Below are 23,357 nucleotides of genomic sequence, written 5' to 3'. Positions count from 1 at the left end.
AGAACAAGAAGCCAACAACTCATACATTTGTTCACTCCAGCAACGTAACGAAATTAGATACAACACCATATTTAGGTAGCAAATTGGAGGACAAATAGGAGATGAGAGATAAAGATGGAAATAAAAGCATAGGGAGTTAGAGAAAGACAAAACAGAGGTGATGCTGTAAGTTTATCATTTCAAGGTGGAATTTAACTGTAAAAAGAAAACAAATCTAAAAGTTTGAGATATTAAAAGGGGTTTAAAGCTTCAGTAGGCAGAATATTTTTGGCATCATTGGGCAAAAATTCCATAATAACCTTTCAGCATATTGTAATTCAAGTGTTCTGAGAGAAAACTAGACTTCTGCACCTCATCATGGCTCTGTTTTTAGGCTTTAGAAAATCTGGCCCGTGACCGGAGACTTTGGCCAATCACAGGTCATTCCAGAGAGAGAAAGCGTTCCTATTGGCTGTTCATTCAACGGAGGCCTATTTCTCGCGTGAAAGGTTTTCAGAAATATCTTGTAGTGTACCGTTTAGCTGTAAAATCAGTTTTCTCCTGAAAAGTTTGCCCCGGCTGGCGGGCGGTGCTCGGTATTTCCTCAGCTTATCTCATCATGGCTGCCGGGTCACAAACTTTCTCATTTTACAGCTAAACAGTACACTACAAGATATTTCTGAAAACCTTTTATGTGAGAAATAGACATTACAGTAACATAATATTGATTCATATTTGATCAGAGCTGCCTAGTTTGACCGTTTGAACAGAGATGGCGAGTGATTGACAGCTGCTCAGAGACGGCAAGGCTCAAGCTTGGCTCTGATTGGTTGTTTCTTCCGGCCTGTGAAATACTGCAGATGCCATTAGGAGCACCGGAGGACTCAGAGGAACATGTTTTTTTTCAGATTACCTGTCTCATGCATTAGTGTCAGGATATAGTGACCGTTTTATAAAGATATTGTTTTTAATCATATGTGCTCCAATCTGCCTACTGCTGCTTTAAGTGAAAAGGTTCGTGGTGATTTATTTTAAAAGGGGGATTAGCTGTACAATACAAAGCCATAACAATGAGCTCCGCACTCTGAATGGCAACGGCAAAGGTTATTTTTGATCGAGCTGAATAATGCAGGACTCCAGGCTGAACCCAACAACAACAAAAAGAGGGGGGGGTGGGAGTGCAATCCTGTCCTATCCTGACATGGTGAGCTTTTTGCTGGGGAAGAGCAGCCTGAGCCCAAGGCACGTGGAGTCGTTACATAACATGGTCAGCAGATGGTCTACGCAAGCACAGATGTGTGTGTGTGTGTGTGTGTGTGTGTGTGTGTGTGTGTGTGTGTGTGCGTGTGTGTGTGTGTGTGAGACTGAGTCAGTGTCAGAGGGACTGCTATTAATCCAGCCATGCGAGGAAATGCCTGAACATGTATGAGTGTCTGGGGCTGTCCTTTTGTATATGAGTGCACATGTGGTAGAGTTGTAAACAAAAATAAAGTGCTCTGCATTCTCCACCCATTGTGACTGCACACTAGGCATGCAGGATAAGATGGACTGTATTTGAGAGATTTTTATTTATGAGGACAAAACAGCTTAGAGCATGCATGTTCTGGTGAACACGATGTATTAAGATATATGCATACTGTACCTTTATGTGCATATGAGCATTCATTTGAGCATGATGCAATTATGTCCATGCACATACATCTGCGGGGGAGGTGCACTGTGCAGCTGGAGACCAACACTTTCAGATTCAACAGACAACATAACAAGATGAGGAGTCTACAGCCATGCTAACAGCTCTGTGAGCCTGTACTTTGACATACATCTTTGAGTCAATGGGATCACCAAAGTGGTTATAATTCATCCTGTGGCCAACATTAGTATCTGTACAAAATGTCACCCATGGGTTTGTGGACTGCCGTTTTGTAGCCTCGAGTTGAGCGTTTTGGCCGTCGCAGTCTTGGTACCAGAAGTGACACGAGAGGGTGGAGCTAAGTGCAACCGAACGCTGAATAAGACATTTTTAGGCGACCAAAATGGGAAAAGGGTTAAGGTTGTAAGTCGAAAACATGGACAACTCCCAGACCGGACAACGCTGTGGTAGCGACCTGTCAATCACAAGGTAGCCACGCCCTAAACTCATGTTTACAATGTTTCCTGAGGTAGTAGATCAAGTGAAAAGTAGGATCATTTTCTCATAGACTTCTACACAGTCTGACTTGCATGCAAGGTTAAGGCACTTCCGCATTGGCTTCACTTTTCAGACTCCAGAGTACACAGGACGCTGATTGGTCCATGCTGTGGTTTGCCAGACACAAATGCATTAGTTGAACAAGATGACAAGATGGATTTTCGTGTGATATGTGATCCTGCGATTCTCGTGTGATCTCGTGAGATCACGAGAATCCAGCTGCTGACACATATACATATCCTACTGAGCAAGAATTTATATGAATATAGGGCAATATCATTTGTACACGAGTTATATGTTAACCTTTCAGACTACCAATATGAAGTTCAGTTGGATGGATGCAGCTACAAGGGAAACTCCGCCAGGCTGTGGCTGTTGTGAACTGTGCAGAGGGATGTGATGCACATGAGATTAGGTCTGAGCAAAGCATTACGGGAATGGAGAATTAAAGATTCATGAAATTAACTTTCATGTGGTCACCCTGTCTACATGCACCACTGCATCTCTTCAGATAATGAGAAATGTCTCCAGGATGAATCAAAGCAATAGAGCGATAAATATAGAAACACCGATTGGATAAGCTTTGCATTACTCTGTATACAGTACATACTGTACTTTGTTGACTGCAACATCCAGCCACAGTTCTCCAGGTCAATCACTAACAAGATGCATCACAATGTGGGAAGTTTAAAGGAACAGTGTGTAACATTTCGCCTGTGAAAGTGTGAAATTTTGACCTAAATATTTGTAACAATAACATATATCCCCTCGAGTTGCAGATGCAAAGCAGCTCATGTCATCATTTTTGTAAAACAAGCGTGATGGCAGACAGTGAAGAGAAAAGTCTTACATTAAAGACTGCTGGGGCAGGGCTGTCACCATGGAGCTCTGCTGAGCTGTGGCTGAAGGGGTGCAGCAGACCCTGGACCAACAATCGGTGACACAGTTCCTTCGCCTCCTCTTCTGCAGACCCATCTCCATGATGCATACACAGCCAGTCCAACAGAGTGTGACCTGAGAACAGGAAAGCAATGAAGTGCAAGAATGAAACTGGCCTAAAGGATACAGAACTCTAGAGAAGGATTCTGGACTATATATTACTTATCTTTAGATATCACAAGTGTTCAACAAAACACCTTGAGTTATTCTGACCTAAGAGTTGAGAAGAGGAGTCTCAGTTTCAGATGTGATAATTAAACACCTTCAAGTGCAAACTCTTCACGCAATTTGCACGTGGGTGACAGGAGAGATGGTGTTAATTGTGCTGTGCATAGGATTAACAACTGCAAAATGATATTCAAGATACAAGTTACCAGTGCATGTAAAAAAAAGCACATGGATTAACCTTGTGCTGTGGTTGTAGGGCTTGTTAATTCTACATATTAATATAATGCATTGGAAAAACACAGTGGATTGTCTCTGTATTGGTAATAAGGCAACAAATAAAGACTGTTTTTTTGGTCATGGAGCCACAGTAAGAAAGAAAAGGGAGTTCGAGCTGTAAGAAATTTGTCATAGTCTCAAACTCCCTGAACCAGGCCTGGATCCCAGATAAGGAAGAATCCTGTTTCTTGATGATGGCAGGAGCAGAAGCAATCATTAGGGCTTGTAATAAAACAATATTGACTATGTGACATCGACAGAGGATGTAGAGCTTAGAGGAAAAACACAGCTCTGTTGCTTCAGAGTCCGACCATGACGCATCGTGTGGTCAGTTGTTAATGCTGTTAGACAAGCTTGATATTTCTTTAAACCATGTGATTCAGGGGACATTAACAAAGTCCTGTGACTCATGGTCTTGTGGACATTGATTTTGAGCACTTTGGAGCAGACACTAATGAAGGCTAACTCTGAAAATTGATTGTGTTTCGTGAGTTGTGTGACATAATTCGCAGGCACAATCTTCAGAACACAGACCGACTTAAAAGGTGCTATAGATCCCTTTTCTTTTAGTATACATCATGTGGAGGCAGAAAAATTCTCTGAACACTTTAGTTAACTCTGGCTAGCAAGTATTGTTGGCTTGTTTTTTTAACAATGGCTGGAGAAATTCTAGTTTTTCTCAATATGTGCTGTCACTCACTCTCCAGGATCATGAGTGTTAGTTGAGAAAGTTAACATTAACCAACATGTTAACTTTGTGAGGCTGAGAGACCTTTAGACCCAGCACTGCTGCTGGCCACCAGCCCGCTGTTGGGCTCATTTTCTGTAACCAGTGTTGCATGAAAGTATGGAGGAATTAATAAGCTAGAAAAGCCATACTTTCTTTCAGCACCATTCTAAAAGCTCTGTGGATTTATTATTATTATTTTTTTAAATATTCATCTACATAAAATTTTATCAATATGACCTTTAAGTCTCACATTTAATTAAAATCCTGAGTCAAATCAGTTCAGGTTAAGGCATTTAGATACAGAATTTGTTTTATTAACCAGTTATTTGACAGTTAAATCAGCCTTTTCCACTCTGTCGTCCTACTCCCTCCTAAGGGCCTGATGTGACCTGGAAAACTGGCGATGGAATGGTGAAATAAAAATGGTGAACAAAAACAGGACAGCATATGTCCTATAATTTAGAAATTCTAGATAGGCCAAATGTTCAAGACACAGTGGACCTCCATTGTTTGGCCTCAATAAATTCACCTGACGAAATGAGAATGGATCTGAAATCATGACTCATTTTTGTCATGCAGATAAACTGTCACTTGGGTTTAGCATCCACAAGTGTGCACTGTGTGTGTGTGTGTGTGTGTGTGTGTGTGTGTGTGTGTGTGTGTGTGTGTGTGTGTGTGTGTGTGTGTGTGTTTTGTATCTAAGCCAGTGGAATCAGAGGATGACATGGCCCTGGGTGGGTGGGTGGCCGTGTTGTCATTCGGTCTGATTTATGAGCACAGGCTCAGACAGAGCTCTTGAAATGCGCCACAACAGAAAGGAGGACAGAGTGGCATTGTTTTAGTAGAAGGAGGTATTTGTTCTGGAGACACTTCTCAATAGAGAACCCCCACTGTTTTCATGAGCTATTGTACTTTTAAATCACAACTATTATTAATCCCGCTGTGATCATTTGCATAATGTGATCATTTGTAAGTCACTAGAATTTAAATTACTGGGCAATTACCCTAATTATTTCACAATACCATTGCATAATAACCTAATCTCAAATATGGACGAGGATTGGAACCAAACAAATAGGAGTCCCATCGGGCCCATTGGGGATTTCCCAGCAACAATGGGAATAAATGAAGAACTAACTACAATATTTGAATGGGAGGATTCTGTGTTTTCTCCTGATTCATTGCTTGGTCAGTCAAAGGTTGCTTCTGTGAGAGCAAAGGAGTCTATAATATGATTTTCTACTTCATAAAATGCTAGGTCTGCTGATGTTCTATATTTTTCTCTCTGTCTGTGAATACTAGACTGTAAGAAGTAGACGTAGTACCCGAGAAATCACTCATTGGTTTGTGGACTGCCGTTTTGAAGCCTTGAGTTCGGCATTTTGGCCGTCGCCATCTTGTTTTTTTACAACCGGAAGTGACACGAGAGTGTGGAGCTAAGTACAATCGAACATTTTTAGGCTACCAAAACGTTACAATTAACTTTAATGAACTGAAAACACACTGTGAAAGGGTTAAAGTTGTAAGACGAAAACACGGACCACTCTCAGACCGGACAATGCCATGGTAGCAACCGGTCAATCACAAGGTAGCCACGCCCTAAAGCATACCCTGCTTTATGGTCTATTTGACTCTAAATGGGACCATAATTTACTAAATGACCACCATGCTGTATTGAAGAGGACTTGAAACTCGTGATTGAGACCATAAACACATGTTTATGATGTTTACTGAGGTAATAAATCAAGTGAGAAGTAGGGTCATTTTCTCATAGACTTCTATACAATCAGACTTCATTTTGCAACCAGAGGAGTCGCCCCCTGCTGGCTGTTAGAAAGAATGCAAGTTTAAGGCACTTCACTTTTCAGAACTGGAGGTAGATAACTGATGAAAACCAGCAATGTATTGATCCTACTAACAAGTATGGCTCATATTAACTAAAGCTTATTCCTCTGTACCATAGACCTCCATTGTTGTCAGAAAACTATGTTGTTTTATTTCAAAACAATCTGCGGCTGAAAATAGTCTGCAACAATTGCACTATTTACTCCTGTTTGAGTAACACTTGTTGAGAGCTACAGTGTCCAGCTGTTTTAGGAAACTACTTAGCATTTTAAATGAGATTACATAGTTTTGCCTTTAAAAAAAAAGATTCAGCTCTTCAGCTGGAACAAATAGGCTTAAAGCTGAGTACCACAGACAGGAAGTGGGAAAGTATCAAGTGAGGGACTAACATATTGCTGGTTTTGGTAATTTTACAGGAAAATTATAGAATATTGCCATGTAAACCCATGCTAACACTTCAGTATAATATGGGATTTAGCTAATAGTATATAGATGCAGGTTGTGTTATATAGTGTGGGGCTGTGATGTAAACTATTTAGTTAATACTAAATCTTCATTTATCACTTCCAACTTCCACATCCAATAACAAGCTACTCCCTCCTGGTTCACACCATCCAATCATGAAGCGCCAAAAAACGAATCCTTCCTACCTAAACTAGAAGCTATCATCGATCACTGTGTTCTAACCAAATCAGCCACATCTGTAGTTCATAAAGTTGATAGCAACATCTAAACACTATTACTGGCATCGCAATGCCATCCATAATCAGTGCAATGATGGCTATAAGATGTGGGGTTATGTTGTTAATGGACTCATAATCAGGCATTAACCAGAGAGGGAGTCTAATCTGTGTTATATTAACAGCACTTCATATCTGTCTGATTAAGCTGTATGTGTGTGCCAGCAGTTCAGTTACCTGTGTTATGTGTGACTCACCAGAGAAGACATCCAGGTAGGGTACTGTAGTGGAGTGCTGCCGTCCATAATGTGCTCTCCTGGAGCCCAGAGTCCAGTACGCCCCGCCTGTGGAACTCTTCTCTGGTGTCTCCTGCTCTGGACATCTGGCCCCGCCACCCTGCCTCCATCTCAGCTTATCGAGCTCTGCGAACCACTCTACAGACTCACCGAGGGGCCCGGCAACGGAGCAAGACCTCTGCTTCTGCCTCCTGAACCCTTGGGTAGATGATTCTACTGAAGCGATGGTGGCGTCTGTCTTCCTGGGCACGTTCGGGCTGGTAACAGGGGAGGCAATTGGAGAGGTGAGCTGCCTGGTGGTGGTCTTAACATAGGAAGGGTGGACTGGGGGGTAGAGTTTGACTGTTGAGGGGGATGTGGTGGAAGACGTCCGTCTGGGCTGAGAAACATTGGAGCCGTCTGCTGTTAGCAGACCAATAGACAAGCTGCTCTTCCTCCTTTTCAGGGACAGGAAGTCCCGTCTGCCTGGTTCTTCCTCCCTCTCAATAGACAGGTCCATGCTGCTCGCACTCTTCTGAGACCCTATGGGATCCACGCAGACACTTGGCACACATGCGTTTATGCTCTGTGGCACCTGTGGGTGCAGAACCGGGCTCTCCAGGCCATCCTGGGTTTCCTCAGCACTCTCATACGAGGTGCTGGTGGCTGTGGTGTCAGGGAAGCTGTACGAGCTGTTGGTCTTTGGGAGGAGGCTGCCACTGCTGTCCGGGGCCGAAGACGTTAGACCACTTTCACTCAGAGACCCTGGACCAGAAGAATTTCTTGACCTTGGTATGTTTTCATTCTCTAAATTATCATACTCTTCGCTTACTTTTTGAGGTTCACCACCATTAGGGATTGAGAAAACGTCTGTATCCAGATTAAATAGCTGGTGGGACATTACCTCTTCAGAGACTTTGTTCCTTGCAGATGTTGACCCTTCAGATAAGTAGCCAGTCACCATTTCCAGTCCGTCACTGGCCACACATTGGTCTCTCATGGCCTGCTGGATGTCAGAGAGCAGATCTTCATTTTCAGCTGCTGCTGAGTGAAAACTGTAGAGGTCATCCGACCCCGAGCTCGTCTTTCGACCAATCTCATCCACCATGGACTGGTCGCCGTCTGCAGGCATATGGCATAGATCCCCCCTGACATCTGATAGCATGCCCGTCTCATCAGCTGCATCAGGCCTGAACGCTGCTTTGCCCAAGTGTACCATGTCATCCTTAGACAACCCTTTCGCCTTTGATAAACTCTTCCTGATCTTCATGCCGGAAAACACAGAGCCCTTTGACTCTGACTTTGATTTCTTCCTACCACTGTGTTCTCCTCCTTTACTTATCTTACCGTGGGACTTTTTAGATTTTTTGTCCACTTCCCTCTCATCAGCATCGCCATCGCCGGTCACATCCCCAGCTGCTGCTCCACCACTTCCTCCTCCTTTCTTCTGCTTCGTTTCCTGGTTGCCCATGTTCCTGAGCAAGCGGACACCCTTGGCTAACAGGCCATGCTGCTGGGGTCGAGGTTGGGCATGCCGGACTTCCTCCTGGGCTACTGATGCTGCTGGTGGTGGTCCTCTGTTGGTCGGAGCCCTGTCAGAGCTGCCTGATCCCTGCTGTCTGCCCACCACAGTTAAAGGCAGTTGTGAGAATACTGCTGCCTCTCCCAGCGCCGCTGATGCTGATGCTGATACTAAAAGGAGGAGGGGACTGGCACTGACAGCCGCGGGCTCGCTACCACTCACTCCTCGCTCTCCCCCCCTACCCTGCACAGCCTCTCTCACTCTCTGATCCTTCCTCTCTTTTTGCCCCTCCTTTCTATCCACATCTGCTCCTGCACGCTCGGCTGTCTTGCATAACGGGTTGCTGGTCGAGCGAGCAAGCCGCTGATGATCCGGAGTGCGCTGCCCTTGTTCATTCTGGACCGAAGGGGGAAGAAATTGCTTCAGATGCTGCTGCTGCTGCTCTAAAATGCACTGTTGTTGCTGCAGGTGCTGTTGATTGAGGAGGGAGTGCTGTTGTTTACGGAGGAGGTTGGTAACGCTGCTCTTCCTCCTGCCTTTGAAAGTGGTGGTGAAGAAACTCTCTTTCAGGAAAGGCACCTGGGTCTCCACTGTCTTTATGGTGTGCATCCTGACACTGTGGCTTCTCCAGAGGGGAGACGATCTAGGCAGGCTGAAGTATAAAGGGTAAAAAGAACAAGTTACAATCACATTGATTCATGTTATACTTAAGTTTAGCTTCACAATAACGGAGGAGAGGCAATCTGTTCTCAGGGGAGTCATGAGGTAAAAGTTGAACACGAGTGCAAGCAGACATAAGAAGTCTTATGTCTCTTGTTGCCATGCAGTGTATACATTATTTTGTATACACAGTAGTTAACTGTTTTCTCTTGTTTTGATTGTTCATTGAAAATCTTCCATTGTGTGTTTTTGCACTTTGTTAGTTATGTATGAGTCAATTACTTATATAGATGTTTTGTTTTCCCAGACAGTTATCCGGATTGATTTCAGGAAAAGCTAGATTGAGATTCATGTGACACTACTGATGACAGCAAGAGAAACAAAGTGACTATTATTAATTACAAGCAGGCATATATTAAAAATGTAGGGCTGAAATGATTAGTTAATTAATCAATCAGTCGATCTAAAGAAAATTAATTGGCAACTGATCTACAGAATTTTTTTGGTCATATTTGTTTAAAGGGGACCTCTGATGCTTATTTTCAGGTTCATACTTATATTTTGGGTCTCTACTAGAACATCTTTATAGGCTATAGTGTTCAGTAAACACAATTTTTCTCATACCGGCTGTGTTGCAGCACCTCTTTTCAACCTCTGTCTGAAACACTCTATTTGACCTACTTGCACCGAGAGTTGATAACCACTGTTGTAGGACCGGGTAGAACTGGGTATGTTGAACTCGCTTTGTAGTACAGGCCCCAGCTCTGCTCGGACTCGCTTTGTTTGAGGGCGTGCTAAACTAGCCGCTAGGCAAAATGTTTTACTTGGTGACATCACCACGTTACGGAAGAAAAGGCAGGACTTAAAGCAAGGCGTTTCAGGCAGTTCAGGAGCAGTGTTTCTGTGGGGGAGAGGAACTCCCTTTGGTGTGGACTTTGGGCTTTGTAACTTTGCATATATCACACTAAAGAAAAGGGAAAAACCACAAAAGCATAACATGCCCACTTTAAAGCAAAAACACATAATATGTAGTGGTTACAGGTTTCTAAAAAGGGAATATTTTATTTTTCTTCATCTTCTGTGATAGTATATTAGATATATTTGGGTTTTGGACAGCTGATGGACTGGGAACTTGTGATTGACATTTTTCACTATTTGCTTTTTTTTGTGAGCTATATTTCTTATACACATCATAACACTGGTCAGTGAGATACAATACAAAGATACTTCAAAAACACATAAGAATATAGACATCCTAACAAATAGCAGTCATAAAGCCCAAAGAGAAAAAAATATATACATAATTAAACAACTTACAAAAAACAAAACAAAATGAATTGTTCCCTATTTTCTGACATTAACAGATTAAATCAATAAGCAATTCTCCGAGAAAATAATCAGTAGACTTATTCATAATGAAAATAATAGTTAGTTGCAACTGTAATATAATTATATAGCAAATATTAGTCAAAAAAATCAGACCAAACCAGTCTGTCAAAATTGAAAATTTTGTGTCGCAAATAAAAAAATGTTCAATCTGTCATTTACTGATAAAATATTCTCCGGTGAAAGATAATGTGCCTACAGTAAAGACAGTACAGTGTTATTATTGCAAAACATTTCATTTACAAACATCTCTTAGAGCTGATAGTGGATATTTATCTAATTGTGTATGTGTGTGTAGGGGCGTTAGGACTGTTTAACGCCTATGGGTGTGGTACAGATAAAGTTGGGCCATTTGACACTAATTATAAAGAGTGCCTTTCTTACTTAAAGACTCAAAGATAGTCAAAAGGATAATTGGTTTAAAGCAAGAACGCAAGTTAATTTGGTGGAACCAATTACACCCAAACAAAAACATAAACTAATAAATAAATGACACATTCTCGAAGGCTCCTAATTAAAAGAGAAACTTATTTACCAGAAATTATCAACTCACACGTTCATTAAAGTTTGTGCTTTTCCAAACACTTGAATAACTAAAAAGTTTCTTCTTCTAGAGCCCTTCAGAACATCTTCTTGATAAAACTAACACATTTTGTAATCACTTTGCAACATGAGCCAAGTTTGCAAAATTTGCAGTCAAATTGAACAATATATAAAAAAAACTGTAGATATAGTATGATTATATACATATATGATATGATAAAAGATATTATAAATGACAGTGTACTTGCCTGACTGGTGGATTCTCCTCTGTGGTTCAGCAATGACTGAGGAAAACAACACAAACGGGTGTTTGTCTTCGTTTATTAGCCGCTCCTCAGCCATGGGTCACATGAAGTTGGTATTTCCCTCATCACATGTCTGGTCTCCTTGGCCATCTTCCATTCACACTGTCTGAGCTTCCCCTCACTAACTGCATCAGGCCTCATCATCACCATGGGAACATACACAACTGTGCAACAGTCAAAGACCACTCCTGTGCTTATTCAGTTAAAACTAGACTCTCTGTGCTGACGTTGTTGTGGTGGTGTCGGACAGTGACGCAAGAATCATATTTAACAAACAATTGGACAAAAGCATCCACACATGATATTAGCTTGGTATTTTCTACTTTTGGTTTGGTGAAGCCTGGTGTCACTTATTAAGTCCCTCCAATCAAGAGGCTAGTTTTAGCCGCATCCTCCTCACAGACACGTCACTGACCTTAATTAGTCATTTAAACATGTACAGGTTTCTGACGGGAGAGGGGAAACAAACTAATTCAATAACAAAGAGAACATTAAAGTCATAGGGGGGGAAAAACAATTCTACCAACTGGAAAAATATAGCAAAATTAAAAAAAAAGCATGCAACTGTTAGGGCAGGTAGACCACTGAAACTATCACCATTACAAGGACAGTGTTTTAGATTTTAATAAGTCCCAAAAAAAATAAAGATCTATTCTTTATTATATCATGCAGTGTTTTCCAATACAATATTTTAGAGGCAGGGAATGAATTATACACCCAGCATCCTGCTAAGATAATAAGGTCATATTTTTCAACCCACCTTGGGTAAATTAAGGTAAAAAAAAACATAAATGAAAATAACACAATCATGTGTTGCAGCATCAAAAAAGAGAGAATTTCTGTCAAAAAGTTTTTTGTTTTTTTATTGACTTAAAATATGAGTATGATCGGCATACTTGAAATGTAACAAAATGTTTGTGTTCACCATTTTGGTAGTTTACATTCCCAATATTTAAGTACAAAAATCTCATATTTTGATGAAGAATGTATCATGACACTGGAGCACATTGCGTTGAAAGCAAACAAAATACCCACTGACAGGCATGAGATACTATTTAACATCTCTTTTGCATACAGCACATACTAAGTCATACCTTTGCATCCGACATAATCAAATCTATCTTCAGTATGCCAGTTGTCATAATACAGTTTATCCTTTGCCTTCAATACATTTTGCACAATGTGCAGCAACAATGTAAAAAACATCTACTTCAGATAAGAATAACATAATGTGCAATACAAATAAAAAACTTAAATAAGTCCTTCTTTTTATGCTGACTTTTGTTGGTCTGTGGTGTTTGGCCACTTTCTGTACCTGATGACATTATTAATAAAGAAAAACTTCAACCATAAATCATATGAAAGCAAACGAAAAAAAAAATCAGGTTATGACAGAAAATTTAAATATTGTAACCTCAATGATTGTGGCCATTCACTTTTAAATGCCAAATAGTTTTTTATTTAAAATCAAAATTAAATTGAATAACTATAAGCCAATTCACAAGATTAAACAGGCTTAAAGAATGAGAAATTGTTGCACAATTATGATAAAAATTGCTTTTTTTTTTGGTCTTCTTCATATTTGCAGAATGGGATTTTGATACTGCATTGTAGAAGTTGGACTGACATAAATACAGCCTGGACAACAGTTCTTTCTCAAGCCACTGGAGGCTGCCATTGCTCTACTATATCAAAGAAGTGCGGCCTTTTACAAAGAGCTCCTTAGATGTATCATTTTGTAGAAATCTAAAAGGTAGTGTAAAATCAAAACACACATCTTTATAAATGGACATCTTTTTTTGTGTGCAATCAATCATCGTGTATCAAGTCAGAAATATCCAAATGTACACAAACAGAATATCATCAATGTATAATCATTACTCTTGACAGAGAACTGCAAGTACATAAAACACAACCAATGTACTTACTGTCTCCACCATAAAAACCACAACAATCACATTGAACACAACAGCAGTTCACTGACTGTGGTGCCACACAAAATATTCACAACTCAGATCATCAGAAGAATAATTTTCAGACTGGCTCAAAATCTCAGGAATATCTAGAAAACCAAAAAAATTAATATCACAAAAATAACAAGATCTCTGCTGACAGAGTAAGGACACAATTCAAGAACGTTTTTATATTCCATCAGACACAGGAAAGCTATATCTATGTAGAAAGGCAATGTACATAAGTTCTGATAAAAACACACGTCAAGAGGATGACCGGTCAAATCAGTACAATGTAGAAGCCTGTGAGCACAAAATAGTTTTTGTATTGGCTTTCAGTGACGTATTACAGATACATAGTTTTGTTTCAAATGCAAAACCACTCTGCACGTTACACATCTAGCTACCCACAGAGAGAAATGATAAGAAATGTGAATCCCCAACCCCTGTGACAAAGATATCCTTTCCCCTTGTGTCAATTGCACTTCAAAAAATCTCTTGCAATGCATTTAAAAGCCCTTTTCTACTGTAAGAGTTCTTCAAGGACAGAGGGAAAGTTTTCATCTCTGTACCTCGCCTTACACAACCCTTTACGCACACACACAGCTTTGCTAAATGGATGCACCGATACAAACACATACCTCAAGACCACCACGCAGGATTGCTGTGCTTGACATACCAGCAGAGAAACACATTAAGGATCTCTAAGCAAAGGAACTCCACAGAAACAACTACATGGATGCTTCTTTCTTTTCCTTATCCTATGTTAAATTTTTCAAACATCTGATCTTCCTGTCCTTTACGTGGACTCTCTGGGAATCCTCCTGTGGAATACCACCGACTGCCTCTGCTGGAACTGCTGCTTCCTCCTTTTTTTCTGGTCCCAGCGGCACAGCAGTATCATCTTAAAGGTTGTACGGAAAGTCTTGTTGCACAGGGCATAGCACATAGGGTTGACGGTGCTGTTGACGTAGCATAGCCAGTACCCTACTGCCCACAGGGTCTCCGGGATGCAAACATTACAGAAGGTATTGATCAGCACCATGATGTTGTAAGGTGTCCATGTGATGATGAATGCAAAGAGGATGGCACTGAGAGTTTGAGCCGCCTTCTTCTCTTTCACTAAGGACATGCGCTTCCTCTTTGTGATCTGAGTCCGGGCTCGGGTTGCAAAACGCTTCGCCAGAGCTGCATCTTTGAAGGACAATGGGACAGAGGGGGATTTGGTGGTGGTGCTGGTGGTAGTATTGTCGGCGGCTGTGGTAGTAGTTGTTGGAGGACCATCCGAGCCTTGGTTAGAGGTCGCCTGGATGGTAGGCATTGATTGAATCTTGCGTGAGCAGAAGCGTTGATGGTAGCTATTTTCGGAACCGATTTCTCCAACGGGAGTAGTGGCGGCAGTGGTGTCAGTGGTGGCTGGGGAGAGGCTGTCTCGGTTATACTCTGCTCCCTTGAGGGGATCCTCCTCAGTGGCTGCATCTAGATCCTCACATGAGGTGAGTTGGGAGTTGACAGCAGCCTTTATACCAGGCAGGCTGAGAACAATGGAGAAAATAGCATGACTCGTCTCTTTGCCCCCACAGTCCTCATCCTCTGAAGACCCAGAGTGGTCCAACGAGATTGCAGTATCGTTGTTGTTCCAGCTGTCGCTGCTGCTCTGGTCTGGATCACCCTCCCCCTGCCGGATACTACCAGGTCTCCAAGAACGAACCCCAGGCCAGCAGTGGAAGCGGCCAACCAGCTCCCGACATGTGCTCCTCCTCCGGGACAACCTGGTCAGCTCATAGCTGCTGCAACTTTTAGAACTTCCTGTCTGATGGACAAAACGGGCTTTCTCGGCTCCGCCATTACCACCTCTTCCCCCTATCCCACCACGACTCCCTGAACCCTGCAACCCAGCTAGCTCCTTCGAACGGTTCTGGGTCTCCTGGTAAATGCGCCAGTAGAGAACACTCATTATCGTCACAGGCAGGTAGAAAGCCGCCACGGCTGTGCAGAAGGTTATAGTGGGCTCTGTGAGGAACTGAATATAGCACTCATCTGAGGGTACTGTCCTTTGACCCTCAAAATACTGCCATAGTAGGATGGCGGGGGCCCACAGAACAAGAGAAACAAACCAGGCTAGGCCGATCATGATCCCAGCTCGCTTTGTGGTCCGTTTGGCCCGGTAGGTCAAAGGCCTGGTGATAGAAAAGTAGCGGTCAAAGCTGATGACCAGTAAGTTCATAACTGATGCATTGCTGGCCACATAGTCTACAGCCAGCCACATGTCGCAGGCCCAGCTGCCCATGGCCCAGTAGCCCATCACAAGATAAGCTGTGTAGAGGTTCATGGAGATGACCCCTATGATGAGGTCCGCCACAGCCAAGCTCAGCAGGAAGTAGTTATTGACTGTCTTTAGCTGGCGATTAACCTTGAAGGATACCACCACCAGGATGTTGCCGATGATGGTGACCAGTGACAGCATGCCTGTCAGCAAGACAATGATGAAAACCTGCCACAAAGGGTGGCCACCCAAGGGATCGAGGGGTGCAGTTATGTTCCCATCTTGGCGTTCTGAGGTGAGGTTTGAGAATTTGCTGGTGGAAGAGGAATTATAATCCAGGGTATTCACATGAAAAAGCCAGGGGATTTCTCTACTTCCTCCTTGGTGGAGAGCATTGGATGGTGGGTAGGCTCCGGCTGCTGGTAGTGAGGTGTTTGCAGTCAGGAAGAGACCAGGGTCTGTGCTGTTGGAGCTCATTGTTATGTCCTGGCATATTCTAAAGACAGAGACAGAAAGGGAAGGGAAGAAGGAAGGGACAGGGAGAGGGAAGAGGGAATAGGCACAAAAGGAGAAGTAGAAAGGGGGAATAGAGTGACAGGGAGAATTAAATGGAGAAATGACACATGAGCAGTTGCCATTCCTATTCATATCCAGTAGGTGAGGCTAGAAACCTACTCTATCAAGCTGAATGCCTGAAAATGGCAAAGATGTTTGGTTCTGATTTGTCCACCTTGTTAAACAATCACTCATCACATTGCAGACGATCTGTATGGACACTGTGAATGCATTGCAGGCCATATATCAAATTACAACTTGACATCTGAATCACCAAGGCCAGACAGCCAACACTTCCAGTGAGGGAGACTGACTGCAATCAACACTTGTTTCTTATGACACCCAGCAAATTGCAAAGTCATTTTACTTGCACACAGGTAATGTATTCTGCCCAAAGAGAGCTGTGTTAGGATTGCACCTTGCATAACATTAGGCCTTGGACAGGGGCGGTTTTCTCCTGTCAGATCAGGTGTGGAGGTTGCATGCTGGTGATCTTTATTCAAAATTTAGCTCTGGTGTCTGCTGTCAGTCTGTCAGTCAAACACATACAGAGTGAAACAGTTTTCTAGTGATGTGTTTTGTAGTTATATCGCTCAAACTCTGTTGATTGATTTTAAAATATGAACATGACAGGCAACAGCCAGAAAAGAAGTTACAGACTATGTTGCTGGCTATAACATTATGTAAACATCATCCTAAAGGCCCTGACATACCAAGCCGATGGTCGGCCGTCGGACAGTTTGGGGCCGTCGGTGACCTTCTTTCAGCTTAGTTTTTGCGGTGCCTCAACACCGTCGGCTCTAGTCTGCCCTTGTCGGTGGCTTTTCAGCCAATTCAGCATGTTGAATTGGCGGCAGAGCCCGTCGGTGAGAGAAATCACTCTGATTGGCTGTTCAGCTTAAGCAAATCATTGCGCCAGAAGAGAAACGGAAGTGAGGAAAACGAGCCAACGAGTAAAGTCAAGAGAAGAAACACAGAGGGCTCTTCTCATTTTTCATTTTCATCTCATCTGATCAGTCCAATAAACGGATATTTTCACAACGACATCTGGAATGAAGCTAAGTGGTGAGTGAGAGGGATGCGAAAATGGTCGTCAAACGCCGCTTTGTTTCAATTACGTATCATAACAACGGCTTGTATATCTGCCGTCCTTGGTTTTCCGGTTTCCCTTTTTGAATGACGAATACAGACTTTCAACGCCTGCTGATTTGGAGAGTTATTTCCTCTCACGCAGTCGAAGGATGTACGTGGTAATTGGCCGTCGGCTGTAGTCTTTGCGGTGTGTTCAAGTGCAATTTGTCGGCCAAGACAAAGGCCACATGAGGCGACGCAACAGTCTGCCTTCATCGCCACTAGTTCTTTGATGTCTGCATGGTGTGTCTGGGCCTCAGGCATAGGCTTACAGACAGCACGAAGAATGGAGGACAAAGAGGAGATAAATGAATTGAGGACGCACTCCGAGACCTTGAGAGGTATTCTCACATGTCTTCCTGCCTGAATACAAAACGTTTCTGGTGTCACTTTGATAAAGCAAATCCTGCGGTGGTTAATTTGCCACCAGACTTGATCTAGTGTTCCAGGAGCCCTCTAAGAAAAAAAAAAGGTTGAAGACAGATTTTTGGCAGAGAAAGCGACACAGAGACAAAACCTAATGGTGAAACAGAGAAAATAGCACTGCGAGATCTGATAGCAGCATGACCCTGAGAGTGCTGTTAGCTTGGGAATCACTTCACAATGGAAACAATAGATGGAGGATCCTGCCGTTTTTGTCAAAGCAGTTCTTGATAATTTCATAATAAGACGAGGACCTGCCATTTTGTAAAGCAGCATGTCCTATCCATTTCAGTGAAAATCACTGTCGGGTTTTGCATTCAGGTGTGTGCATGTGTCTGTTTGTGTTGAAAACAAAAAAAAGATGCTTGACAACAAATATAGTGAAGATAGGAATGTAGAATGTTTACTGTCAAAAAGAAAATGTGTGCTATAAGTAAATGTCTGTAAATGTCTCTACAGTTACACCACACAGTCATGTATGAGCAGAGTGGACACCCATGAAGGCATGTGTATTTATTTAAAAAAAAATTAATAAATAAATAAAGATATGTGTGTACTACTTTCTTAAAGGAACAGTGTGTAACATTTCAGGGATGGAATATAATATTAATAAGTATGTTTACTTTAGTGTATAATCACCTGAAAATAAGAATCATTGTGTTTTTGTTGCATTAGAATGAACCGTCTATATCTACAGAGAGCAGGTCCTCTTTCACTGCCATGTTTCTACAGTAGCTCAGAGCGGACAAACCAAACACTGGCTCTAGATAGGGCCATTCATGTTTTCACATTTTCATGCCGGCCACCATAGTTTTCCTACACGCCTGGCACATTGGAGAAGCTTAAGTTGGTTGCAATCTGCAATCTTACCGCTAGATGCCGCCAGATCCTACACACTGCACCTTCAATGATGCTAAATTCGATATGAATGAAGTCACTCTCCCTCTGTGTGTGTTCTAACCAGAGCTTCTTCTTGCTTTATTGACACAGCCAGGGCAGCCGTGCGTGCCTTTTAGTGCATGTTCGTGCATATGAGCGTGCCCCACTGCCTAGCTCACGGCCGCCGCTCTGCACTGCTATCATACGGTGGTTACAGCTGATAACACTGTCCTGACCGTCGGCTTGGTATGTCAGGTCCTTTTGGATGATGATTACATCTGTTAATAATGATAATGATAATGATAATGTTGTAGCCAGCAACGTAGTCTGCAACTTCTTTTGTGGCTGTTGCCTGTCATGTTCATATTTTAAAATCAATCAACTGAGTTTAATTGTATAACTACAAAACACATCACTAGAAAACTGTTTTGCTCTGTATGTGTTTGACTGACAGACTGACAGCAGACACCAGAGCTAAATTTTGAATAAAGATCACCAGCATGCAACCTCCACACCTGATCTGACAGGAGAAAACCGCCCCTGTCCAAGGCCTAATGTTATGCAAGGTGCAATCCCAACACAGCCCTCTTTGGGCTACGGTTCCCCCTAGTTTAACACTGTTATCTTTGTCAGCCCGTTTTTTTGCGCTGTTTGCGCCGCTACCGCAATTTTGGACTTATTAAAACGCTTATTATATTTGTAATATCTTATTGGTCAACACAGGCCATTTCAGGAAAATATGACAATAAAATAGAAATAATTTTGTTTTACTTTTGTACGGCACTTTTTAGGCGGACGTTTAACTATGTCTGGTAGTCGATTTCAGTCCAAAATGGCGGAATGGAGTGCAATGGAACGAGCAATTGACTTTCACATCTTGGCAATGTACGTTCTTTGCCGTTAGCTGCAAGCCACCAGCTCACCGTCACCATGTTGAGAGCTGTGCGAAGGCAATAGATGAATAGAATAGAAATAGAAATGCTCCCAATGCCGTATTTAGCACCTTTAAGATCTGTTTAGGATATGTATATGTATATCAGTTTAGTAAATGCCTTATTTTTATTGTGAAAGCCACAGACTTGATGTTCTTCCGCTGACATTTATGACAATAATTCAGTTTGAAACCTGACATTAACCTGAACCAGTCTGTGTGAAGGCAACAATTAAACGACCTGTTACCATGGGGTACAAGTAGGAACATTTACCCCCCTCCTCTCAACCCATTTAGACAAATATACTGACAAATACATGTGCTGAGAACACATGTAAACCACGTATAAAACCACAATGGCACACACACTATTTCAAACCACAGGCAAAGGTATTTGAAGCTGAGTGCTGCACCTGTGCCCTGACAGAATCTCAGGCCTCCCACAGAGCTGTTAAAGAACCCCAGTAGCCGACAGCGACTGACAGCCGTTTGTGACACTGAGCGCACGCTGCTACTACTATTATCAGCAGGCTCCCTGCTATCCCCTCTGTGGACATATATCACTGCATCTATGCACGTACACAGAGAGTGTGCTCTCACATTTCACACACATACCCTCTATGTTACATGAGCATACACGGCCACTTGCAAGTGTTGTGTACATTTATGCGCATAGAGAAATACAGTGCATGCATGTGCACACACATATGAATAACAAACCTACAATTGTATCGTTGTGAAAAACAAAACCCGATGTAGATGAATACAAATGAAACAATTTCAGATTGAGTATAAAACAACTATGCCCGCATGCATGAACAAACGTAAAGAACCGCAACGTTTACGATAGACAGCAAACTTAAAAGCCTCTTAAGAAAACAAAGTCTACTTTTAACTTTTCACAAAGCAAATTCTACTGAGAGTGCCAGACAGCGATGTGTTGCTAATGAGTGTTAAACATCTTTTAATTGGCTTATGAGGGCAAAATGTGTCTGTGTGAAGATACGCTAAGGGCTTAGCAGCAGGGAAATCAGTCTTTAATCTGCTACCTTGACTTGGCATAAACACAGGATGGAAAAAAATAAAAATTAGAAAAGCAAATAATGAAATTATAAAATGGAAAATCAGACAAACAACTGCAGAGTGAAGTGCATGGTGTCACATCTGGGGAATAAAGGCAAAAAGGGAAAAGGACAAATGTCAGAACCCTCTGTACCTGCTGCTGTCTCTTTGGGAGTCACAGGATAGTTCAGTGTAGGTAGACAAAGGTGTGATGTAAGGATTTACAGTATATACGATGTATGTGTCTATATATGTATACTGTGTTTATTCATGTTCCATTTCCGTGCACAATATTGACTTATACCAGGGCAAAAATATTTATACATGGAACAATTAAGCCTTGCTGTTATGGAGAACGGAACCTTCCAAAATCAAAAATAAATGAATTGATAAATAAATGACTCAATCAATGGATAAATATGTGATTAAATTTAGCAAAAATAATATCAAAAATAAATGTAGCCATTAATTAATTGATAAAATGTGACACAAATTGATATTTCCGTTTTAATTTGCTTCTTTATGTATTTATCGTTGTATTAATTTCCTTATTTATTTACCTTTTTGTTTATTTTTTCCTTTCATTTATTGATGTATTTATTTTTATATATATTTATTTATTTTTGCGTTTATTTTTTAATTTTTGCATTCATTGTTTTTTATTTTTAAATGTACGTATTTAATTATGTATTTATGAATTATTTCTCTATTTATTTCATCACAATTTTCTCCTTGCATTTCACTCCTTATTTATTTCCCCAAACGTATTTATTTCTGTATTCTTTTCTTCATACATTTCTTTACGTACTCAACGTGTCATTTCATCCATTAATTAATGGCTACATTTATTTTGTAAGTTGTATGTATTGTATATAGTATGTAGTATATTTAATGACATATTTATTTATTTACCGAGTCATTTATTTATTTATTCATTTATTTTTGATTTTGGCAGCTTCCATTCTCCATATACTGGTGTCTCAGAGTGCAATGGTTACCATAAATTTACAATTTAGTCCCCCAGGAGCAGAAACTGGCTGCACAACAGAGTGAGAGTGGTTTTGTTTGTTTGTTTACCCCTAAAATTGAACTGATCAAGCCTTTTAGAATGAAAACAGTATGTGGCAGATGACAACACGGGTGGCCTAGCAAGCCTTTGAAAACCAGCTGCTATTACAGTGAAGCCATTATTGTGTCTATCTCTCTCTCTCGCCAAGCCCACGCTAAGCTCTATATCTTAAGTTTGACTCACAGTCACGTAGGTGCGATGGTTTCAGGTGCACAGAGAGAGATCGATACTCGTTTACTGTGTCGCACACAACTCGTTCCTTGACATTTTGAAGCATTTGTCCCAGCAGGGTTGGACAGCGCAATCCAAGTTGGGTCCAAGGATCCATCTAAATGATTGGGTGACTAATACAAGACCATTTCAGGTTGCTATTTTCAGCAACTAATCTACCCCGAGCGGCGATATGGGCTGATGATGTCCAGCAAGGATGAGTCATGTTGACAAGTGCTTTTTTAATAAAGGTTAAAGCTGCTATAATTTGAAGAAACCCCTTGAGTGCCACAATATACCTCCAGTTAAAGAGATGCTGGTCTGAAAATGTCTCCCATTCTTTATATAGTTTTAATGTTTAATCAACAGTTTTAAAAGAAATAAAGAAGAGATTGTTTTTTCATGTTGGCTTGTCTAAAACTCTTTAAAATTGGCTCATTTAGCACCTTATGTAATGTCTACTTCTGTGCTGGGGCCAAGGCAGGCAAAGATTTTAGCAGTTTACTATTATAAGGCATTATTGTAAAAACAAGTCCGATGTCAACAGCTTGAACACAAAAAAGGCTACTGCCAAACGAAGCAGAACAAACATAATCTAAAGGTTACTACACAGGCGGAGGCAAACTAATCAACAACTGGAGAGCTAGATTGGACTGACAAAACTAGAGTTGTCGGGCATTTGGCAATTCCAAAGGAGCAACTACAGCCTGAATGCATACATATTTAGTTGACCCAACAGATGCAAGCTATGACTTTGATTACCATAATTGGCTGCATTATCATATAGTATGCAGATTGCTGCCTTGTGGCAAGAGGGCAGACAGCAAGCGTAGGAGAGAGTCAGGACTTCAAACAGTGATAACTGACCGCGTATTAAAGGGGACATATCATGCTTATTTTCAGGTTCATACTTGTATTTTGGGTTTCTTCTGGAACATGTTTATATGCTTTACTGTTCAAAAAGCACTCTTACTGTGTGTCTGAATATACTGTACCCGTATTCACGCTCGCTCTGTTTTAGCGCCTGTCTCTTTAAAGCACGGAACGCCAGCAATGTATTTCGGCATCCATGTTACAAGTTAGAGCAGCCAGACGGATTCGAGGTCTCGCCTATTTTTACCGCGTGCCACGCACGATGAAAATGTTCTTTTGATCGTATATTGACATCATACCAGCAACATTACTACAGTTTCAATGTCTACATCTGTAGAATATGTCACAGACTACAAATATTTAACACTTCCTTTCTTCATTTCAAAATAAAAGCCCTGTAGTGTTTTTTGGTGCAAAGAATCAATTAATTCGTTAACACTGCTTTTATTCTGAAATATTCGCAGGAAAGGGTTGTGGAAAAGCAATTACTTGCAGGTCTCCGTAAAGTTA

The 23,357-nt window shown here is 41.5% G+C and overlaps 2 protein-coding genes across 4 annotated transcripts in view; both read right to left on the bottom strand.

The window, feature by feature from the left end:
* fmn2a (formin 2a) overlaps window positions 1–9,251 on the bottom strand; it is a 53,637-nt gene extending 44,386 nt beyond the window's left edge. Inside the window, exons 1-2 of the mRNA XM_074646228.1 lie at window positions 7,063–9,251; window positions 3,018–3,181 (exon numbers count right to left, since the gene is read on the bottom strand). Of these exons, the coding sequence (XP_074502329.1) occupies window positions 3,018–3,181; window positions 7,063–9,211 (2,313 nt within the window). The 5' untranslated portion in view covers window positions 9,212–9,251. The remainder of the gene's footprint in view (window positions 1–3,017; window positions 3,182–7,062) is intronic.
* Window positions 9,252–12,338: 3,087 nt separating this feature from the next.
* chrm3a (cholinergic receptor, muscarinic 3a) overlaps window positions 12,339–23,357 on the bottom strand; it is a 114,051-nt gene continuing 103,032 nt past the window's right edge. For all 3 annotated transcript variants that reach the window (XM_074646226.1, XM_074646225.1, XM_074646227.1), the window contains one exon: window positions 12,339–16,210. In XM_074646226.1, coding sequence (XP_074502327.1) covers window positions 14,248–16,191 — 1,944 coding nt within the window. In that variant the 5' untranslated portion in view covers window positions 16,192–16,210 and the 3' untranslated portion in view covers window positions 12,339–14,247. The remainder of the gene's footprint in view (window positions 16,211–23,357) is intronic.

This window comes from Sebastes fasciatus, chromosome 9 (genome assembly GCF_043250625.1).
Source record: "Sebastes fasciatus isolate fSebFas1 chromosome 9, fSebFas1.pri, whole genome shotgun sequence".
Classification (NCBI taxonomy): domain Eukaryota; kingdom Metazoa; phylum Chordata; class Actinopteri; order Perciformes; family Sebastidae; genus Sebastes; species Sebastes fasciatus.
This window is presented reverse-complemented; position numbering and strand designations above follow the sequence as displayed.